This window comes from Plectropomus leopardus, chromosome 1 (genome assembly GCF_026936395.1).
Source record: "Plectropomus leopardus strain MGB_pleo_1.0 chromosome 1, ASM2693639v1, whole genome shotgun sequence".
In the NCBI taxonomy this organism is placed as follows: Eukaryota; Metazoa; Chordata; class Actinopteri; order Perciformes; family Serranidae; genus Plectropomus; species Plectropomus leopardus.
The window spans coordinates 30,022,965-30,046,983 of record NC_142176.1 but is presented as its reverse complement, the minus strand read 5'-3'; the positions used below and the strand labels follow the sequence as shown (position 1 = coordinate 30,046,983).

Sequence of the window (24,019 nt, the reverse complement as noted above, 5' to 3'; positions counted from 1 at the left end):
TTGCAAGCAGAAAATGACCACTCTGAATGTCGATGATTAAATTTTTGCTTTGGGGAAACAGATCTGAAAAAAGGGGGGAATAAATAAAAATAATATTGCTCACTCTCTGTGTAGCTTCTGGTCTAGCCTGCCCTTTTCAACGGCAGAAATGAATGCTAACCACATTCGCCAAGAAGTCACAATTCATCTTTATTTAAACAGTCCCAAACAAATTCAGAAAATCAGGAGTTGCTCTCATTAAGATTGCTTATCACAAAAAAATATGCAATATCATGCCAAGGCCAAGCGAGCTACGCTGAGGAGAGCTACTGAGTGACGGTGTTATCAACTCCATCTCCTCCGTCCTCTTCTGTCTCTGCTCTCCATTGTATTTGTCTTGTGTGTGGATCTCTTGTGTGCACTCAATGGCTCTCATTCGTGAAACGTGAGCAGAAGGACTTTGTGTTTGAAATGTTAGTAGAAGGAAATTTACATGTATGCTGGCACTCATCAGTATCTTAGTATCTCTGATCTGTTCATAGGTACCATAGACGGTCTATGATAGGTACTAACAGAATCTACATCTGCCTCTGAACACTCGGAGTGCTTGTGTAAATAAGGACGGCACATTAATAGCCTTGTCAGTTTATGATTGATTAGCATTCATGAAGAAACACGTGGTTACAATCAAATCCAAGTTTTCCACAGTGTTCATGAATCCGGTGTAGGTTTTTAGCACCAAAGTGTTTTATCTTCAAATCTGGGAATCATCAATTTACTAATGATTCATGAATGAGACTCATTGTGTAGCAGGTTCAGAACCTGTCATTATTCCACACCTGCACTCTCAATGTCCATCATGTCCTGGGACTTTAAATCACCTGACCTACAGTTCAGCCAGACCAAATGAGCCGAGATGAGGCAGATCTGGATCCACTCATCCACTGTCTCGTCAGTATAATATGGGTGACTATTGGTGTAAACTGAGAAGAGAATTGGGAAGTTAGGAAACACGTAGGGTGCCTGAAGCAACAGATTTTGATAGAAGCTTTTTAAATGTAATAATTTGCATGTAAGAATGAAGGTTTTATGAGAAGACAGTGATGTTGATTTTACAAAGAAGAATGCCCCAGGACGCAGTATGGGAGGCTAATTTGTTACATTCAACGGCCTGTGTAAAATCTGTGAACAATGAGTGATAAACCTGGTTTTGATATTCTCGTGCACTGAGAATGAAATTGGTGTTTGGTGTCTGGTATTTGTTTATGAAGCCAGATGGTCAAAATTTACATTCAAAAACTGCATTCACTCTGGATACTTCACGTTACCATTGCCTGTAGATCATCAGGTGGTCAGATAACATCTGTTATTACACAACATCGAGAGATGACACATTTTTCCTTCTCTCAGAGGAGAGCATCTGTAATGAGTCCTTAGTATAATACGGTAAATTGTGAATCATTCAAAACAGGCGCGGCATTTGCAGATGTCTTGTGCAAATGATACACATGTGGTGGAGGAGGTGAAGACTTACTTCATGTTTGCAGGAGTGGTCAATGTGAATGTTTTTTAGTGTTCCAGAAAAAATAGTCTATAAAGCTGTACTGATGAACTATGAGAAAAGGCATGGACAGATGTTGTAACCTCTTTTCTGGCCAGGTCATATTCAAGTAATTATGATGTTGATTTTACCCAAGAATGAGATGAAGTCTGGTTTGAGATGAGGACACAGCTTGTGGAGGGCCCAGGGAGAAACTGGAAAGAAAAACAAAATTACTATTTTGTTAACATGTATAAGAAAGTACAAGTATGAATGACTAGTTTGTAACCAGTAGAATACAGATATACTATATAGCACATAAAACTTGGTTTACTGAATTTGCTTAAACTTAGAATTATTTAATTACACTTGGCATTTTTCAGCTGCAGGAACTTCACAAAATTAAGTAAATATGACAAAATTTTAAGTTAATTTAACAACTATATATAAAGTAAATTAAGACTGATAGTAATATTTATTTACATTTTTCAAGGCAATTGGTTTGCTACATTTTTTTTAAATGTAAATAAAATCAACTTGTCAGATTTTACAGTGTGTGATCAAACAGAGCAGCATTGTGACAGAGTCCGTGTGTCATCATCTCTCTGTACCGCCTGAGTAAACATCATTCATCACTGTGTTGGCAGCTACACACACTGTCCAAAAATAACTGTATGTATTGATTTACACAGCTGATGTTTATGGCAGAGCTGCCCTCCGAAACTTTGTGTATCCACGACCAGTGTGCAGCAAAATGTATTTACTGTTCCTGCGTGTGAGGAGCTCGAGCGTCGCTCACAGCCACCATTGTCAGTGCTGCGAGGAAGAGGCTCTCTCATCAGCTGGAGACAGAGCTGGCACACTCGCTGTGAGTTAAATCCCCCGAATAAACACAAACGGAAACATTAAATCGACAATACAACAAAGTGGTGTAGGTAGTGACAAGTGTCAGGTGATAATAACCACACAACACACCTGCATGAATATGGTGGGATGTTTGCATGCTTGATGCAAGCATGACATCAGTGCTGGAAAAAAGAAAGAGAAATAATATGAACTGCCAAATTAAATGGTTTCGTTATATTTTTTGCAAACTTTTTGTTAAAATAGCCTAATTTCAATGTAAATGTACTCAATCAGTTTATTTGAATTTTAAAAGTAGCAATTACTTTATTCACTATAAGAACCACTAAAATTCGCAGTTACTGAGGCAATTATTTAGCTTGATAACGACACTCCAAAGAAGAGGGCAGAAGTAATTTTGAAGGCATTTTAAGTGTAAGTAAAAAAAAAAAAAAGACTTAAAAGAAGTAAGTTTGGTGTGTGAGCCATTTTGACTTTGTCTTTTAAAACCTTGCCTTCTATGCAAAAGTCCAGGACTTAACAGCAACATGCAGCATGAAACAGACTCACACATGCATGTGTCAAAACATGTATTTTATTCATTTATCTTAAAAAATTAAAATAAAGTGCTTTTTATGTACAATATAATAAAAACAACAGTCACAATCTCAATGATACAAAAAATACAGTTCACAATGTTATTTATACACAACAAATAAAAAAGGAAATCATGCAGGCAAGACCACATTTGTCTAATAGTTATTGAGTCAACTAAGCTTATGGTGTTCAGTATGCTGAGGCAAAGCTGTTGCTGTGTCTCATGGCGGAGCCAGTACGGAGGATTTGGAGCTGTGCTTGCATCTTACTGCAGTACTACATCGTGCAGCACAAATGATTAATTACTTCTATTGTGCCATTTCTTTGTAGTATGACTGTTTGAACAAAATTCTAAAAAGATGTTGCGATGGATTGCCTACTTAAGCCATTTTAGGAAAATAGACTGCTGTAGATGTTCTACAAAATGTTATAGTTGGCTACATTCATGTCCAGTACAGTATGTTGCATTACTGAGGAGCCACTCAAAATTAAGCATCAATCACCATGGTATTATTTGCTTTTTAATGAAAAGCACATTATTAATAAATATGCATTTATGACAGAGTATTTACCTTTTTTTTTTCCATTTTTGACTTTTAGGTCAAATGGTATTGTAACTTAAGCTTTAGTATTATTACTCTTAAATATTGATCTCTGCACAAAGATGTTTCCTATGTGCACAGTATCACTTCGGACACAAGCAAAGACTGCAGAATGGTACAAGATTTTGAGCAGCTCCTAGTCTTATTGTTTGCAGGTTAAGTTAACAGTGGCTTGGGTGAATCTGTAAAACTACTGTTGACCCGTGTTGTGGAGTTAAGTGCGCCCACGGAGGGCTACAATCACGCCATTCACCACATCTCTGTTGGTGAGGTCACTGCTGGGTAGTGTACACTGTGGCACGTGGCTAAAGGCAGAACAACTTGACATCTAAAGGCATTTTGAAAAATATGTTGTGAGGTTTGGCACCAAGCATCTGAAAGCAGGGTATTCAGCCTCTAGAGAGAAATCTTGTAGTTTAGAAACTCTGTTGTCATTGTTTGTGGTGACAAACAACGCTCTGCACTGCGGCTTTTCCAGTCGGATTTATTCTTGTTATTCATCTATTGGCAAATGTTATGCTCTTGTTTATTTGGTCAGTCTCAGCAAACACGATTAAAGAAATAGGTAGACCTTTTGGGAAATATACTTTTTGTTTTCCTGGCAAGAGTTAGATGAGAAGATCAACAACAATCATGTCTGTCACAGTGAAGAACAACCACTTAGCTTAGCGCAAAGGCTAGAAACATTAGGGAAACAGCTAGTCTCTTCTATCCAAAGGTATCAAAATCTGCCTACCAGCACTCTAAAGTTCACTAATAACTATGTACTTTTTTTTTCTTTTTTCTTTTTTTTAAACTACGTACAAAAACCACAGTGTAAAAATGACACATTGTGACCTAATGTGGAGTTATGTGCCAGACTACTTCTTAGTGCGGGAGCAAAGACTTCCTGACAATTGTAAGATCATGACAAGATACTAAGGCGTTATTTTTGTTGTTGGTTTTTCTAACTTTTGGAAAGAGCCAGGCTAGCCATTGCCCTGTTTTCTGTCTTTATGTTAAGCTAAGATAATTGGCTGCTGTTGTTAGCTTCATATTTAGCATGCAGACAATCAGCAACCTTCAAGGCTAAAAAAATGAAGCCAATGTGGAAGTGCCCGAAACTGCAGTTCTGCTAATGGCCACTAGAGGCTGGCTCTAGAAGTGAGTCAATCGCCATAGACCCCCATGTTAAATGCAGAAAGCGATACGTTTTCAACTTTTCAATTCTACCCCAACCTTGTGTCTCCAAGTGGTATTACTGTTGACTCCACTGTTGGGAAGACAGCGGGATAGGTGTCCATTTTCGTCAGCGTATTAGCTTAGGGAGTATCCACAAAAGAGGGGTCGACACTATACAACATCATCAACACTCACAACACTGCAGAGAGAAGGACAATCATGTTCACCAAAGAGGTGAAATAATTTTGTAATCATTTTGGATACTTATATTTTATTTGAAGAATAAAATAATTATTTAATAAATAATAAATAATAATTTAAAGAAAGTGATAGTTCCTGTAACCTAGCCATACTTGATTTTGAGCGTTGCTATGGATTCCTGTTATCACAGATCACCTACATTTAATTACTTTGAGAAAAAACTCATCCACAATATAAGTTTGAATTGCAGGGTAGGGGTTTTACTCGAGATGGTTGCAAGATTTTAGCTTTTTACCCCTTTTTTGCTCACTCCATCAACATTAAATTCAGAATTAAATTGTTGCACAAAAGAAGTTATTTCTGGCTTTAAAATGCCGGCCTTAACAGCAAAATTAAACAGTCTGGTGTAAAAAATAATTTTGGTCTTCATAGCTAATTTTCCCTTTCATAACACCCGTGCTGGGGGTAAATGTTTATACAACTCACGCATTTCATGAAGGCTTAAATTTACACATAATTGAGGGCATGACACGTTTCCCCACGCTTGGCCAAAATGCTAAACTCAAGACTTCAAAACAAAGGTCAACAAACCAATGAGTAACGTCACGGCAGCTATGTCAATTATTTTATACTGTATAAGGTGCAGACATGAATCCTCTCATCTAACTCTCATTAAGGAAGTGAATAAGCATATGTCCTGCAACATCAAACTACCCCTCCAATTCAGTTTGGCATGACAATAAACACAGATACACTCCTGCTTTGACATGCTTGACAAAAACAAGCCCAGGTGCTTAACTAACAGCATGGTGAGAAATGTTCAGTATTCTGTGCAAGATCTAAAATGTACACTGAAGTAGGCAGTAAAGCACTATGAGAACAAAATATCAGCAGTGTTCACTCTCTAGTTTCAAGACTATCTCTACAACACATCTTGCACAAGGTCCCTTGAAAAACACACAATATTAAACACAGATACTGTATATACACAACAAAAACGAAAGAAAACATAGGAAACACTGACCACTGTTGCGCAGTATGCTGTGCAATTACTTTGACAACTTGTAGCAGTTACATAGCATTTTGTCATCTGCTCAGTGTTGGAAATAGCAAAATGTTTACTCTGTATGATACTAGAATATATACTGTAGGCTTACTTGATCAATACAGTGAATTGGTGATGTATTCTAAGACATGTGGTGCCATAATGTCCCTATGGCCGTGTAAATGTTTCTCATTCAGATTTACACAACACCATCATTTTCCTACATCTTTGGGAAGTTCTGCTTGTTAAGTCTCAAAGGTCTAAGTAATGTGGGTGCAAGAGTGTTTGTAATGACTGCACTGGTCCCTGTAATAACGGATTTCTTAAAAATCTTTTTTTTTCTCAGCAGCCACACCCTCTGCCTGTCAGTAGTTGCATTTCTTAAGAGTACACTCTGATTTTTACTGACGTGCAAACCTGTGAGTATTCAAGACCCTGATTACTTGTGCTTTCACATAAACGTCGCAATGGCATCTGACTGAGTGTGGGGATCGCCATGTATGTTTAAATGTAACTTGCTGGATGGGGAAGGTTATACTGAGCTAATACAGCGCTCTGTGCAACTACATGGCTACAAAGTGCAGCTGCAGTCTGGACAAGATAACATGAAGCATTATATCTTCACTACAGCGACAGTTATCATAAGTTGCTCTGTTTTTGTTTTTCTATTTTGAGTTATCAGCAACTGTCTGTGTTGTCAGCGCCCGTCAAGCTAAATAATCTCAAACTAGTTGTACCTGCATGTTTCAGTGTATACTAAGAAGGCAGATTACCCCTTAAAAGCTTCAAGATGAAACTTTTTGTAGTATTTTCTGAAAGTGTCACTATATTGTGACAGCAGTACACAAGGAAGATAATCTATAAAAAATATTCATGGTCCTCTAGCTCCTTATAGTGCTCCTAATGGCATTTTCATGAATCCAACCCGCCTGAACTGAAATTATGCCAACTATAAAAGTTTTTTAATCAACACAGAATTGCATGTTCAGAGAATTTCGACCACAAATAAATTGGTTCATAAACAAAAAAGTGCAGGTTTACATTGATCTGTGCAAACCGTGACGACATCAATGGGTGTGTCATATTCTGCAGGTATGAGAGGATGCAGAAACCAGCAACAGTGATGCTAAGCGAGAAATTGTCAAGCAAAAAAAGAGCAGGCAGTTAATTCATGCTTGTTTTTTTTTTTTGGTTAAAAACAAATATCTGTAATAACAGAGCAGAAGTTGTAAAGCAATCACTGTAATCTGTGATTTTGCTACTACTGAATACTTTTGTTGTGCACTGTGCAAAGCCCTCTGTTGATTACAAATCCTTGATAACAATGATTCTGTGTAAAACTAGTGAAAACATGGGCTGGTTTGTTAGATAGCTACACAGTGAATGGAACTGTTTCAAGAACCAGAGCTTATCTGGTGGAAAAGGGATACCAGAGAGGATGTCAGTCTTATTCTGTGAAAGTGAGTGCAAGTTTTTGGGTGTCTATCTTCTTCTGTTTATGTGTCTTTGCTGTGTGTGTTGCTGTTGGCAGTGCAGCGTGTACACAAGCAGTAATTTACATGCATTAGAGACTCCTGGCTCTGATTGGCGGTTTTCATTCAGGCACAATTGATTCTTGCAAATACCATTGGGAGCACTAGGACAAGTAAGAGGAACTTGATTTTTTCGCAGGTTATCTGTCTCATGTACTACTTGTAGGATATGGTAACAGTTTCAGCAAAAATGAGAGTAAGTTGGGGGCGGGGGGTTAAATAAAAGTTACCTACTGAACCTCTAAGGGCAGCTGAAGGAAAACTGGAAAATTTTCTAACCTGGCAACCACAAGACAAGCTTTCACACAAAGTCATCTCCATGCCATATCCTTTGGCCCCAGTTCAGATTTCACACGAATGTTTTGCCCAACACAGTCCTAAAAGTCCGCTATGAGCTAACAGTCTTAAGAGAAATTTCCAACGTTGCACTTCACATTTGTTTATTATTAGTGCCACTTTGTGAAACCCACCTCTGGATCCGTCACCATGTGCTTTTCGACAGTGATCAATGCTAACACAAAGCATGGGAGTGGTCATAACAGGATGGCACTATTGCATTTAGATAAGACAACAGAGTTCTTTGTTTTTTTTTGGCACAGTGCACATGATGATTTTGGTGCTGCCCTGAAGATGGGAAAGGTGTGGATGTCCCCTATTTTTTTCCTTGGCTCTCTGTGCTTGAAATGTCTGTGCTGACTGACATAATGTCAGGTCTTTTTTCTCCATATTCGCCTCACAAACAGGTTCATCTGTGTCTGCCGTCGATTTATGAGCCCATCATGATACCTGCAGGTCAATACAGAAGAACAGGGCTGTCTCACATGAGCAGAGATGTAGAGCAACAGGTTCCCTAGATTGTCCATGGTGCTGTGATGTGTGAATGTAATCTTTTAACAACAACATACATTCAGGAGGTAAATGTCAGTATTTAGGCCCTGGAACATAATTTATGATCACATCTTTTCATCATCTTTCATTATAGTCCTTTTAATTGTTGTTCCAACAGCGTGTGGCGTCTTCTCCCCACATCTTTCATCCTCTTTATCCTCATACAGTCATGACATTTATTCAGCAAAAGGGAACAAATGTGCTTGCTTTCATAATGAGTGGATCATAACGAATATGCAATAAATGTATAATATTCTCCGAAACCTGAACTCTTGGTCACCACCTAGCTGTAGCTTGGTTCTAGCGTGCATAATAACAGTGTGGCCTCTGTGGCAGCCATCTTCTGCAGAGCATGTGGAGGGTAACACATACTCTGATAGGGCTGGGAAATCAATCAATATTCATTATTTATTTATATCTATTATTTCACGTGATGGACATCACTAGACATTTTAATGTTGGATCTTGCATACCGAAAGAGATGCTGTGATAAATACTGATATCCGAAGAAGAAGATCTGTTTTTCCTTCCTCGTATTGCCCAGCCCTACACTCACACATTAATGGCCATGAGAATGACTAACAAAGACTATGTTATAATTTTTCGCAGCAGCTGCCATGCTTGTTGATCCTGGCCAATACCGAAGTTTTGCGCTGCTTCCTCTTCCCGCCCTATGCAGCACACCAGACCAACCTGTGGCGTCGGAGTGGAAATGGTTAAACGAAATGCCCTCCGCACTGATCACAGAACAAAAGATGACTAAAATAAAAGGTGTGCTGTGATGTAGAGGGATGTCAGGGTCTCCTCTCCTTTGCTCGGTGGCCTGTATCCGTCATGGAGATACAGGGTGGCATCTTTTTAGCGAATACTGCGCTCTCATACGATAGAGTCTTTGATCTCGGAGCCGAGCCTCACTCTGGGCCGGGGGCAGGTCGGGGAGTATTCCACGTGGCTCTCCTTCACGTTAAGCGGCCGCCTGTCGGACGCCTCGGAGAAGCTCTTGCTGTTATCTGGTGAGGACTCGTGGGTTGGCGTGCTGCAGATGTAGTTGTCGTTTAACGTCTGGTAGCCCTTGTGATCAGAAGTGGAAACGGGGATGGTGTTTCCGTTTAGGGGCAAGCTCTCGGCAGGTTTTCCCACAATCCTCGGCTTCTTCTGTTGCATGTTAGGGCACTCGCCCTGCTTCAGCATGGACTTCATATGATCTCGGTTCCTGTAGATGACGAACAAGGAGAACACCACCAGGGAGAAGGCCAGCAGGGCGCACACCACAATCAGTTCGTTCCAGTACGTCTTTGTGTGGACCTGCTCAGAGCGAGACTCGCCGGGCAGGATGATGGTCTCCTCTTGCTCTATGTGCGGTGTGCGGGAGTGACCAATCAGAGTGGTGCTTTCCTGGCGGGGCTCAGCCCTCACACAGTAGTTGGCCAAAAGCTGGCGGAAACGCTCCTCTTCTGACCAGCACTCGTAGGTCTCCATCCTGTCGGCCTGTGCCACCACCACCAGGTTTCCCTCTGGAGTAGCGTAGAGGAATTGGCTGGCGCTGTCGCTGTAACGCCACCTCCTCTGTGCCAGGTTGGACCGCAGTTTACAGGGCAGGACTCTGAAGGTGTTGGCTGGGATTGTAATGAGCTGGCATTGGGAGCCACCTATATATTTAAAAAAAAAAAAAAAAATCAAAAGAAAGAACAATATTGTTTTATGGAATAAGCCTAACTTAAAGGAACAACTAAATATTTTGAGGATATTAATGGTATAATCCAATTGTACTGAGAAGTTTGAATTTCTGAGTTCCCCGTTGGAAATGTCAATTGGAACATTCCCTGAAGTCTAACCGACTTGCAAAGACGGTGAGAGAAATCTCACCAACTCTAACCTCAGAATCCAAGATGGCTTCTCTGTGCATCAGCAGTAGTGAAAGCTGTAGTAATACACTGTTCATAAGCACTTCTGTCTCATTTATGCTTCATGAAATCAGCTATATGCACAGTTGAAATGTTGCTACTGTGTTTGTAAGTGCAAAATACAGCATAATGTGTTGTTTTTTTTACTGGTACTGCTTACATCATCTTAGTTTTCAAAGTTGTTGTACTAGAACGTGGTCATCTCATGACTCCTTTCCAAGCTCCGACATCTGAGTTCAGAGGCAAATGGACCGCAGCATCATAAAACTCTCGCATCTGTCCTTTAAATCTGAAGCTAGAGCCAGGAGACTGTTAGCTAAGCTGAGCAAAAACACTGAAAACGGCTGAGGCAGCCAGCTGTGCTCAATCCAGAGGTAAGAAAATCTATTTACAAGCACCTCTCTAAAGCTCACAAATTAATACGTAGTGTCTTGTTTGTTTAATATCTACAAAAACCGAGGTGTAAAAAGACAAGTTTTACAGGGGGGTATATGTGCTGATGAAAAGATGTATGTATGTATTTATTTATTTATTTATTAACAGACGGAGCTAGGCTAGCCCTTTCACTTGCTTCCTGTCTTTATACTAAGCAAACTGTATCCTGACTGAGGCTTCGTAGTGTATTTAAAGTAACTATATCACTGCATATTATAGAATTTCGAATTCAAGTGATAATTTACATTAATTCTTCGCCATCATACAAATCTGCAACAACATTTGACGGCTTCTTGTCTGAGTCCTCTGTGTGCATGTTGTTGTTGTGTCTAAACAAAAAGAACACACTCACGAGAAGCTGCTGGTCTGGCAGATCTGGTGCTGGGAAACGTCCTGTTACAAATCGCTGATGTGTCTGCCTCCTCCACATCCTGCTGCCAGTGACTGTGACAAAACATACCGAGCAAAACACCAGGGTGAGAGACAGCAGCTGTAATAAGAGGAACCTTGATGGATGTGCTCATTTGACTCTCTTGAAGTCTGTCATTGTAACACCTGTAAGTATAGCTTCAACAGAAAACAATCTTCTTTAAAAAGCTTCTAGTTCAGCACATGATTAGGAGCCTTTTATGCTTATTTTATGAGTTTGTTTGGGTGCATGCTCACATCTTACACAGAAAAAAAACACATTGGAAAATTATTAAGTAACATGAATAAAATCCATATTAAAAAGTGAATTAATAAACACATGCATCCTGTGAGCTAAGGTAAAGGTACAAATTAAAAGCGTATGTTGAGCAATAGTGTAGAAATTTGTCTTTGTGTGTGTGATCTTTCACCTGTCAGGTGGAGCCATCCTGACGTCCCGACACAGTCGCCCGGTCCAGGCGCAGTACGGGTCTCTGGACAGCACACACTCTCCACAGCTCAGGTAGTTGGAGCAGTTGGCCACAGGAACCTCCACCAGCCCAGTGTTGGACGACACAAACAACAAGCCCTGCAGGGAAGAAAAAAAAAACCGTTTGATACAAATTTCTCATCAAAAGGGTCAAAGGGCCAAACAGAACTTCTGCTTTTGATAACTTAACTCTGATTTTAAAGAAGAGAAACCATGCCAAAACAATTACTCAAGACAAACAGAAGAATGCAAGTTAAACAAAGGACTAACCCTGGCCAGCTGTTCTCTTATTTGCTGCCAGCCAAGTAATTTGTGGTCAAACACACATGGCAACCATGCTCAAGTGGCTGCTACACAGAACTGTCTTCATATTTATTTCTTCTTCTTCTTTACTTACTTTTGTGTAGAAGCACTATTATACAGAAATGCATTCTCACCATGAATATGACGCTGATTCAGACTTGCAGCGCACCCCTGTGTTCCCAAAAGTACAGTCTATATTTAGGCCATCTTATCTACCAGTGCATTAGATACACATCATGTGGATTGTGTCTGTCTTCCATATCCCTATTTGGAGCTAAGAATATACACACAGAAAGTATCCTCGACTTTATTAGAATTACATAATCTAAGATAAGGTTGCCGTTTGGCCACTTTGGCCCAGGGAGAGGCCATTATGTAATAAAGACAGAAAGGTAATGAAATTTAGCTCTGGGTAAAATGCCAGAGAGGATCAGAAACCCTCTTCCAGACGGCACTATAACTTACAGGAAAACTCAGTGGAACGGCCCCTGCGGAAAGAAAACGTCTGCAGCCAGCTTGTGCTCTGGTAAATTGAGCTCTTACACATTTTTATTTCTTGAAAATGAATTTGGGTATGAAATGAGTAAACATGAAAAAAACGCTAAATTGAAACTGACACAAAATAGCTTGACTATCATGAATATAGATGTGTATCGAGGAGAAAGAGCTGTGGTTTACCCTCTGGGGATCCAGCTCAATGTGTTGCACAGGCTGAGGCTCAGGAAACAGAATCATCTCCTCTATGATGTGCATCTTATCATTGGCGTTGATGGCCTTATGGAGCTTTCCATCATCTGGAAGACACGGGACAAATGGAAGTGACTTATACTGAAGGCAGGAGACACTTTGAGGGGCATAGAAGCAGCTTTTACAGTTTTAAAATCACAAATACATACTTTATTGGACTTTTTTTCCGTTCAAAGATTTATGGAAAAACCCACAAAATAATGTAAACTGTTGTGCAATGATGCATACCTGTTCCGATGAAGAGCACGTCGTAAGCTCTCTCCATGCCTTGGATCTTGTGCACAGCGATCTGTGTGTAGCGCACACTTCGTTTCAGCAGCAGGGGAGCACTGCGGATCACGCTGTCCATGAGGAAATGGTCCTTGACAAAGTTGAGCACTTTATCAGGCATGTGCAAAGACGACTGGATGCCCATTTGCCTGGCATGGTTAGTCACACACTGTGGGAAGTAAATTAGAATTTAAAAAATGAATCACTGCTTGTTCAAGTAGACTTGGAAATACAAACATACAATAAGATCCTTATTTGCATGGAACTAGTGTTACCTGGGGACCTTATGTGATTTAGAAATGACCCCTTCACGTCTGTCCTGTGTGGCACATTTGCACAGGACTAGAAAAGTCTGTATTTTACTCGAATTTACTGACATGTTATCATGATGCGCACAGTCAACACAGTCAACACAGAAACTCTTCACAACAGTCTTTTCTGAGAAGCATAGTTTTAACCTCCTTTTTTCTCGTAAATGTGGGTTAAACAAACATAGTTGATTCTGCCCCACATTGTCAAATGTCATTTATCTCAAGATCTTGCTCTCATGATTGATTTGAGCTTGCTATTTTTGCAAACCTGTCTCCATGCTCTGCAGCGAGATGAATCTACGGCACCAAAAATGCTTATAAATAATTGCCAATGCAGCCTCTATAAGTCTCGACCAAGAGAGAGGCAGGAACGAGGTGCAGAGAAAATAGAAAACCTAAATACAACCCAAAATCATAGAGATGCAGATTTGCACAGGACTTACATTGTCACATGACCTCTGTGTTTGGCAAAACATTGTCAGTAATTTAAATTGGAATTTTTACTTGACTAATAACAGATGTGACAGATTCACACTAAATTACAATCACAGATGACCTTCACAATTAATTTCAAATTACCAGAGGTCCCCAGGTAATACTCACCCTGTACCAATAGGGCTTAAGACAAAGTACTGCATTGACCTGTGTATAGCTTTTTACTTAAGAAGTGCTTGAAGTTTGCGGTGAATTATCATTGACAACACAGACTATATAAAGCAGATAAGTACAGAAGCAGATCTGGCAAATATAGGCATGCCAGGTTTTAACCAGGATTTTTTAAGATATTATCTACTACTTTACAGCTTTGAGGCATTTGTTTTGCTCCAGGGACTTATGAAGAGTTAAGCAGAATATCAGTGAATCAGTCTTTTTGGAAAATGAAAGACCATCTGCTTTACATCAAGCTCGCCTGTTGAACAGCCCAACAAAAATCCATCAACAGTTAAGACTGAAAGTGTGTTGCTGGAGTCTGTAATGCACACTGTTTAAGCATGATAACAAAAACAGATTCTTGAAACGGTCAAAAACTAACATTGCTGGTATTTTGTATCTGTTGTGCGAACAGACTGAATAGTGACTGGTTTTACTTGAATGAACAGATGCAAGGACTGAACCAAGATAATTTATATTGTAAAGTTTGTCACAGGATATTGCCTGCAGCACTCACCGCCCCGGGTCGTGGCTCTGGCACTGGGTGGTTATAGGTGTACCACTGCTGCGTCTCCCTGTTGACCTCTCGGTAGCGCCCGCTGAAAGCTCTTTCCACCTGTGCCATGGTGAATGCACACACTGCTGAGCTGCCTGATGCTCCTTTATACCTGTAAACACATGAAAAATGCATTTGTTACCCCTGTTACCTTTTCTTTTCTCAGTCTATCCTTTCTGCATTTGTTCTCACTCAATAAACTAAGGCAGCAACTACTGACCAGAGAGTAGTTGCAGAGTGGGCACTTGAATTATTTCCATATTAAAACCTTTATTTTGTTGATACATTATTTAGACATTAAGGTTGCATGAGCTTGTGTTAGTGTTTAAGCTCATTACAGCTGCTCTGAATTTGGCAGAGCCAAGTAAAAAAAAGGCAACTCGCCAAGTTTGAGTGAAGATATTAAACAAAAAGTGGCTCAAGATGGTGTGTGTGAGCTGTGTCAAATCAAGTGTCTGTGTGTTTGTCCATAAACAGAAGCTGTAACAGCACCATAAATCAGATACATCAAAGTGTCTGCATGTCTAATGATAAGAAAAAAAACCCTCTGTTGTTTCTTACCACTGGGAGGTGAAGACACCGTAGAATACTGTGCTCTCCCAGCTGTCTCCCATGGGCTTCAGGACAAACATGTCCTGGATGATGTTGAAGGGGAAACCATCATCGGGGAGGGAACACAGGAGCTGGGCCTTCAGGAAGGTCGTCCATTTCTTCTGCAGCACCCGTTCACCGCCTTTGTCCCCCTGCAAAAAATTAAAGAACGTTACAGAAGACTGAATGTCTTATTTAGCCATCATTTGGTAACATCCTGTTTACAGTTATGCCTAGACCAGAACATGTAGAAGGTAGATTTATCAGCCGTTTTTTAAATAAAGTTTAAAAAAACAAAATTGCATTTGTCCTTAATCCTGCTACATCTTTACAGTTAAAGGATAAGTTGATTAAAATCACCAGCTAATATGAAAAATTCCATTCGGTTGCTTAGGCATGTTGCTGCTGGTGGCATCATTAAATTTCTGCACAGCATTTTCTGAATTTGCAGTGGAGTCCCAACAAGGTCCACGCATCCAGTGCAATAGCTTGATCTGGGATGTTAGGGGTTAGCCATGTCTCGGTGAAGTTGTGCGCAGAGCAGTCTCTGATTTCCCGTTGCTGAGTGAGCCTCAACCGCATCTCATTCACTTTATTCTTCTGCGACCGGACATTAGCCAGAAGAAGGTTTGGTAAAGGAACATCTCTCGGTCCAAGTCGGGTCAACCTCGCCCTGATGCCGGCTCTCCCGCGCTTTCAGTTTAGCTTCTCCCCTCTGGTCTGACTGGCTGCTTGGCGTATGCCATCGGTGGGGATCCTCTTGCGGTCTGCTGCATTCAGTCCAAACCGCACACAACTTTTCCCGATGTTCATAAGTGCTTCTCTATTGTAGAAAAGTCATGCTTCAGCAGAGGGGGCCATGGTATCGAAAAAAAAATAGAAAAATATAGCAAAAAAGCAGCAAGGATTTGAGGAGCTACTGGCTGCTGCATCTACATGCGCTGCCATTGTCATGTGGTAATAAATCCCTAATGTGTGGTAAGTAATTCCTCACCCTGTCTGATGAAGATTTTAAATTCAGCCCAAATATGTCTTAGCATTGCAGCTAACTATTATTATAGCAGACATAAACAACAATTCTGTATATGATAGAAGATTGCAACCAATTTAAACCTGAGCTATACTGACTTAATGTTTTAAGTCATTTAAAATGTTCCACAAATAATAAAACAAATAATAATACATTACAAAACAATCTCAGTCTCAATATGCAAATTATTTTACTTTCGAAAGTTTAGCTGCTGGAAAAAAGATTTCTCCTACTTCCACACTCAGTGTGTGCGCACTAGGGGCTTAAAGTTGTATACTGGACCCCAATATGCATCCAAACTGGTTATGATCATGGGCAGCTTAAGAGATAATTGGCCCCTGAGCACACTTATGTTAAAGGCCCCAAACACGTCTCCCATTTAGGAGGATGACACACAGACCTTGTGGTAGTTTTGTATTTCTTTGGAGTAAATATGCATCGTTTGTGGGTTTTTGTGTCTTTGTGAGTCTATGTGGTTAATTTGTGTCCTCTTGTGGTAGTTTTGTGTGTCTCTGAGGTAATTTTGTGTCTTTTTTGGGTTGTTATATGTCACTTTGTAACAATGTTGTGCCTCCTTGTGTCTCTGCTGTGTTCTTTGTGCTTGTTTTGGCTGTTTTCATAGTTATTTTGTGTCTCTTTGGGGTTGTTTGGTGGCTCCTTGGGGTTAATCTGTGTCTTTTTGTTTTTTTCTTTGTAGTCATTTTAATTCTCTTTGTTGGTATTGATACTGATTATTATTTTGATGGGGAAGGCCAGAGTGACCCCCGGACCTGTGCCTGGTAGGCCCGTTCATTAATCCATCCCTGTTTATGTTATTGTAAAATCAGGCTTGTACAAGCATGTCTTAAGCACACAGAAAAATGTTCTTCCTTCCTTTCATAACACTTTCATAACTGTCAAATCCTGCTTTTACTGTACATCATTGTGGAGAGGGAAGCTCATCAATATCCAAGAGAAGTAAGCAAAAATATTTTTCCGTGAAGGGGAATTTATATATGCTGTCTTTTACTAGCTGTTCAAAATATTTGTTAAGATCTGCAGCCCTGCGGGTCTTAACTTTCTATTCAAGTTGCAATCCCTTCTTTTAGCTTTGGAGGGTGCTGCTGAGGTCAAACAAGAGAACCTCAAAGTGGTTACTGTGACAGTTATGACCCTTTTTGAAGGAAATAAACTGAACAAATAATCACAACCAGAATTTCATTGTTCTGCTTCAGTTTCAAGTATTCAAATCTTTTTTCTGTGGCCTCCATCTATATTAAAATACAGAGGATTATTTTGACAATAAAATGTGGGTAACAATAAAGTTCACATAAAAGATGCCTAAGCACAAAGTATCAGTTGATCTTTGAAGGAGAGGAGATGGTGAAATGGAAAATAAGCAATGGTTACTTATTAATTACAGCTTTGAAATCAGCATCCGTGGTTCATGCCTCACTTCTCCGACGAGACACAGAAGAGCAATTCAGTCCTTTTGAGCTGTCACTAAATATTCACATAAACAGTTATCAGACAACTTTGCTAGGACCAGCAATTATCAAAGAGCTTGTAAACACACACCAAAAGAAACTCTCTCCAAATACAGCTAGCAAGCTGGAAAACACAGGAGGAGGAGTAAAATCATGACCAAAACAAGTGGTCTCGCCCAATCTCCAGACAGTTTTCCTGCTTCAGATCCAAACTATCCCATCAGCACGGCCTGGACAACTCCTACATAACAGCACACGGAGTGAATTACCCTTAAGAAGATAATAAAATGCAAAATGGTAACTATCCCTGTTTCCTCCTCTGTATGCTGCTACACACAAACAATCATGTTGCTCGATGGTGAGGTGAAACCTCGTGGGACAGATGCACGGCCTGGGAGCCAATTACTAGGCTGTGGTAGTAGCCTGTCCACATAATGAGGAGACCACATTCCTGCTCTCTCAGCTGTCCACCGCCGTTGTTGCTGTGCTCCGCTGAGCAGCTTGTACTCTCAATCGCATCGACCACACCCCCTGATAGCTGCACTCCAAAAATACTCTCCCTCCTTTGTGCTGTATTACACCGCTCTCACATTTTATCTGAACTTCACATTTCAGATTCCTCACATTTGTCAACCAGAAGTGGATGATCAATTAGTAAAGAAAAACAGTGCCACGCAATGTACATAATCTGCCTGCTTTCCACAGTCCCTCAGTGTGCACACCTGAATAAACAAAAGAAAGAAGGAGTGGAAGAAGGGAGGGGTACAGATAGGAAAGTGGGGGAGAAAAAAAACAACTTCGGAAGCAGAATTACTTGGCAAACCTAAGTAAAACAGTAGTTGAAAGAGCATGAAGAAAACTGACTTTGATTTATCTTATCTTAAGAGAAACATGTTATCTTTAAAAGCAAAACGTCTAACAAGATTAACCAACACATGCAAAATATTTCAGATACCAAAATAAAAGCATATTTAAACATTTGACCTTAGCCAGGTACACAGAGGGAAAAGGGAGTGCATGCTTTCTGTCAGTCTGAAATAGTGTTATAGATACTAAAGCCGCTAACAGAGAGGGGCCTTCATACCTCATTGTTACCTAGCTGATCTGAGTTCAGCACTTCCTGCACATAGAACATGTGTACAGATATGAGACACTATTCTGAGAAAAAAAGAGGTCAGACTGTTAGACTGGATTGTAGCATGAGGCCAGTCCTAATTTTGCTGTAGAGCAGCGATTGCCAACCAGATTTTATTCTTAGTCATTAGTTCAAGATTCACACATAAGATAAATTACTACATATTCATTTTCATTACACAAAATGTATAAAACATGTGAGCTCAAAACACACAAAAAACATTTAAAAAACATAGTGCAAAAATAAAGTGCAATTACTGAAAACGTATCAAATACATAGCAATGCAATCAAAAAAGTGCACATTTTTGCTTGAAGATCTATGACATAAAAGTGCTGTAATAGCACAGCATGTTTATATGCTAAATAATACCGAGAAGAGGGCAATAAAATAGCAGCTGAAAGGGAGATAATGCCCCTTAAAAATAAAAGCTCTAAAGTGGTTGTTTTTTTTTTTTATAAAACTGACATGGTCCTGAGTCACTTACGGTCCATTCAGAATCGACCCGCAACCCACAACTGGACCGCAACCCACCAGTTGGTAACAACTGCTTCAGAAATTTTCAAAATGTGAAGCGTGCCACCCCAGGGGGGTGTGGCAGAGAAGGGAGTAATGTGAGAAAATGACACTGTGAGAGGTTGATAGGTGAACCTGTAAACAAAAAGTCAGGTTACTGTGGTTTGGCCTGCTGATTTGACCCGCTCACCAACAAGATCGGCAGAGACAGCAGCAGTGGCACACAGCTCATGGAGGCAATTATGGTACTTTAAAACCCTTGGAGCCTGATTGCAGCAATTTGCATCACCTTCTCTGAGTCATAACTCAGTCAAATCTAAACGCACGGTCATGACTCACATATTGTTAGATTCTCTGTGACTTAAACTTTCAGAAATTGTTATCACATTGGATATCCATCACACACAATCGTCCATGAACATACAAACTGAAAAAGAAGCCTGTAATGACTCCAGAGCTTGCCTGAGAATAATCAGGTTTTTGAGTTTTCTCCATTATCAAAGTAAACTGGTTATAGTTTTCTGTAAGAGCACATAGTAATTCGGCAAACTTTTGATGGTACCAATTTGCCAAAATGTACAGAAATTTAAGCTTACACACACACAGGGCACACATCGTAACTGTAGAGTGTATCAGATAATGGATGTAACCACTGTGACTTTACCCGCTGATTTGTGGACCATCATGGGTTTTTGAAACCAGAAGTGACTATATTTGGGCAAGAGGCTGAAGCTTTGGGGAGTGAAGGGTAGATCTGACTAACAAGCCAATGACACTGTCTAAAGACAGCTTATCAGTTGAAGTAACTTACTGAATCCATGGCAACATTCCAATTCTGGTCAACATCCCCCAAAGCATTATGGGATCTGTAGTGCTTGGATGGCAATGGAAACAGTTGGCTTAATTTTGTCTGATGGGGGACCCACACTGTCAAACTTTGTAAACTTTTAGTTTAATTCCACTTTCATAAAAATAAAGACTGGCTTATTTTAAGCCCAAAATGTTAGCCACCATACCCCCCAGCCTATCTCTGAACTAAGAGACATGTTCCCATGGTAACAATCAGTGATGCTTAATTTAAAAAAAGTCTTAATTTACCCAGAATGCATGGAAAATGTGTCCTACTTAAGATACTTGAGACCTAGAGAGCAACTACTTAATTCAGACGTCCATCTGAAGTCTGACGATTAGTTAAATCCAAGTTAGAGTCAAGTCCATCGTTATGAAATCTTCCTGCATTAGGTGCTCAAATACTAAGATGAACAACAAAAACACACCAACACTAACAAACTACTAAGGAGCAACACATCATAGGTGTTGTGGAACGTGAGCAGAATTAGTATAAAGGCAGGAGCTGAATACCTTAAGACAATGATTTTTTAATGTACTTCAGCATTCCCCTAGTAAATTGGGAGAATAAACCACCTGCATCACTACTGTACTGCCACAGAAGAGCGTCTGAAAAGATGCCAGTCAGGAAAAAGCAGGCTGCTGCATTCCAGAGAAATAAAGGCGCTTTATAGAGCAGAGAAAGCCATTCTTCAGTCTCTATTGCACAGTTCATCTGCAGCAAGTTGCCACAGTCTGGGGGCCTTTCTGTCAATGATTTCCATATATAGAACCCAGGAGGTGCTCCGCCGGCTGCGAGAGGTGTCGCAGCACCGAGTGCCAGAGCCTAGCAGGACTAAGTCATTAAGCTGTCACTTAAGATTACATGCTGTCCCCACGATTACTCACATTACTGCCTCCATGAACAAGCAGCATCAGTCAGGGAGGGATGCTGAGGGCATGTATATCAAACAGCTTCATGGCCATTTAATTGATCTGATGACAGGTGAAAAGGGATAAAGTCTGCTGTTGATTATTCAAGGTGATCAACCAAACTAAACTCTCGAGGAGGAGGAGAAAGAGGAGGAGGAGAAGGAGGGCAATGACGTCAGCAGTTTAAATGATGCGAGTGAATTTTGCAGTTGCTACAGTTTGCATGCTTTGCCCGCAACAAAAACAGGCCGTATAGTAGAGTAGAAAAAGCATTTCATATTGCTGCGAAGCACCCTTGAATACTAATAATGCCTGCAAAGCTCAAAGCGCTGGTGGAGAAAGGCAAAGAGCTGGAGGGATGGACGAGTGCAGCTGACATTGTGAGGGAGATGGAAGGAGAGGGGGAGATGACATTGCAGAGGAAAAAGGGAGGGAGGGCGGCGTGGCGAGGAGGAGTGGATGATTCAGGCAAGGGGAAACCAAATCTGTTGAAAACATGTTTGCACAGTCAAATAGAAAAGCTTTAATGCACCAGTGACATGTTTCCATTGCACCCACACGGGCATGACATGCAGTTAAATGTGCCTTTGACATGGGAGCGTCCCGCCTTGTCTTGAGGTCATTGTACCGGCATTAAGGAGAGGAAGCTTGAGGCCCTGCTACGCCTCTTATTTTTGGTTGTCTTGTGTAATGACCTCACCCCAACCCCAGGTATCTTACCTTACACACGCGAGCGATCCTCGACACAATGGTGTTGTCAAAGAAGTCAAATTCCTTTCCCGCCTCACTAAAGAAGAAGTAAATCTTGTCGTCGTCTCCCACGGGGTTTCCTATTGGCTGACTCTCCTCGATGTAAGCCGAACCGACAAAGACTGGATCTGTCAAAAACAGAGAAACACAAAGGAAACGTGTGGTTAGAGGGACATGTTATACCTCTATCATCTACGAAAAGGAACAATTTATCTCTTTGTTATCATAGTAAATCTGGAAAGAAGTCAGAGTTCACACAGGAGAGCCGTGTGTACTCTGGCGGTTTTGAAGTGCATGTGCTCTGACTGATAGGACCGGGCTCCGCTCAATCTAAGAAAGCTTGTCTTTGCTCTCGGTCTGCATGCATTAGCGACTGTGCCTCGCTAATGATTGCTACTTTTTGGAGCTTATCTGCTCTGCTGGGTACATAATGGAAGATGAGTAGAGGGGGATAAAAAAAACCAGTCTGATGGAGTTTACCTTGCAGCCATTTTAAAGAGTTTTCCGTCTTCAGAGCAGTTCCCTGACCCAAACTCTTGTAAATGACTGGCTCATTCCCTTGGAAGTTGCTGACAGTACCAGTGTACAATTCACCATCTGGAAGATAACAAAGGAAAAGATTGCAAGATTTTAAATTAAGAACTTGATTTGCTATTAATTAAACATAATAAATTACAGAGAATGGTGCGCTGGGGGCTTTCTTAGCTGCAACAAATGAAGTCAGTAACAGTTTAGAGTGTGAACTGAGAGCAGTCTGAGTGAGGGATTAGAGAAATCATTTCTTCCACTCATATCCAGCTCAATTATTCACTAATTGCTTGTTAAAGAAGTTGAACACAAGCGGCGTCTGTTGGTGTCCGGCTATTTATCAGAAGGGCTGCTGCAGACAAACAACATCAGCAGGCACATCATGACTCATTACTGAATCAAAGTGGTAGTTAACTTCAAAGTCGCTTCGGAAACAGCTCATAATAATACCTTGTTCTTTGTGAGCCAAAGCGACACGAAGAGAGAAAAAAAAAATGAGTGTATTGCTACATACCGACGATGATGGCAGTGGATTTGTACTCTGGATTAAAGGGGCAGCGACTGCGCCCATCTTCCATCACGACCTCGCCCACTTCATCTCTCTCCAGCGTGAATGTTGACGTGTTCTAGAGACAAGACACAAACAGCAAATGTCCCTCAGGCACAGTCCAATTAAATTCTACTTACAGTAAAAAGTGAGCTCAGCGACCTCAAGCTCGTTCTCTCCACTTCTTCATTACAATATACACAGCGCACTGACTTTGAACATACAGTAGCTCTGTCTGCCAAAGCTTTGGGATACAGTGTGTCACAGGCAACTATATGTTTATTCTATAGTGAAAAGATCTAAGGCGAGTTCATTATAATGACAAACTTCTAAACTTTGTTTATTTGATATTAAAAAGACACGTCTGATTATGCTCTTTTTTACTGTCAACAAATCCCATAAGACAAAGACCAACAATGAACTGATGTCACTAACAAGTACTGTCTGTGCAGCCAAAGCCTCATTTCTCCTCTTCATGCACGCTATAGAGCTGCAGTGCAAAAACACATCACTGAGCTTCACTGGATAACATGTTCCTTCATGACCATGAACACAGATACTGCTGTTTATTGGGACTCAACCCCACATACACCATCCTGTTGCCACAAATGCTCACTAATATGTATTAATCCCTCACTCAAAATAGTCCCCAACATGCAATCTTTACTCCTCTTTAACTCCTGTAATGTTTGCTGAAAAACTAAAGGGACCAGCTGTTTCAGGACATCACTTAGCCTTTTAAAGAAAAAAAATACATGAAATTATAAATTTGTGACCTATTTTTTAAGATTTAGGGCATAAATGGGAACAAATAGACTTTGGACTGAGTGAGACAAGCAGGGGAGTACCAAGGGATGGACCTCAGCACCACTGGTTTTGGTATTTTCATTGGATTTATTGAAAAAATCCAGAGAAAACAGCATCTTTATCCTTTAAATATTCCTGTTTCAAAGTACTCTTCAGACTGCCTTCCTTCAGGCAGTTTATATGGTCTACACTGGAAGAAAACCTGATTCATGATTCTCTCTCTCTCTCTCTCCCTCCCTCTTTGTATCATTTTGTCATGGATTGTCTATACATTATTTTTTATTTTGTTGGTCAGTTCTATATACATATCTATTGCACATCTGTCTGTCCTTGAAGAAGAATCCCTCCTCAGTTGCTCTTCTTATTTATTTTTTTCCCATTGTAGGTTTTTTCTTTTTTAGGAGAGTTTTTCCTAATCCGCTGTGAG

At 40.4% G+C, this 24,019-nt stretch overlaps 1 protein-coding gene across 2 annotated transcripts in view; it reads right to left on the bottom strand.

Moving 5' to 3' along the window:
* Positions 1–2,941: 2,941 nt before the first annotated feature.
* Positions 2,942–24,019, bottom strand: part of sema4bb (sema domain, immunoglobulin domain (Ig), transmembrane domain (TM) and short cytoplasmic domain, (semaphorin) 4Bb) — a 69,768-nt gene continuing 48,690 nt past the window's right edge. For both annotated transcript variants that reach the window (XM_088079732.1, XM_042512246.2), the window contains exons 6-15: positions 22,753–22,864; positions 22,191–22,307; positions 21,681–21,838; positions 15,025–15,206; positions 14,425–14,575; positions 12,904–13,114; positions 12,607–12,722; positions 11,567–11,724; positions 11,080–11,171; positions 2,942–10,037 (exon numbers count right to left, since the gene is read on the bottom strand). In XM_088079732.1, coding sequence (XP_087935858.1) covers positions 9,265–10,037; positions 11,080–11,171; positions 11,567–11,724; positions 12,607–12,722; positions 12,904–13,114; positions 14,425–14,575; positions 15,025–15,206; positions 21,681–21,838; positions 22,191–22,307; positions 22,753–22,864 — 2,070 coding nt within the window. In that variant the 3' untranslated portion in view covers positions 2,942–9,264. The remainder of the gene's footprint in view (positions 10,038–11,079; positions 11,172–11,566; positions 11,725–12,606; positions 12,723–12,903; positions 13,115–14,424; positions 14,576–15,024; positions 15,207–21,680; positions 21,839–22,190; positions 22,308–22,752; positions 22,865–24,019) is intronic.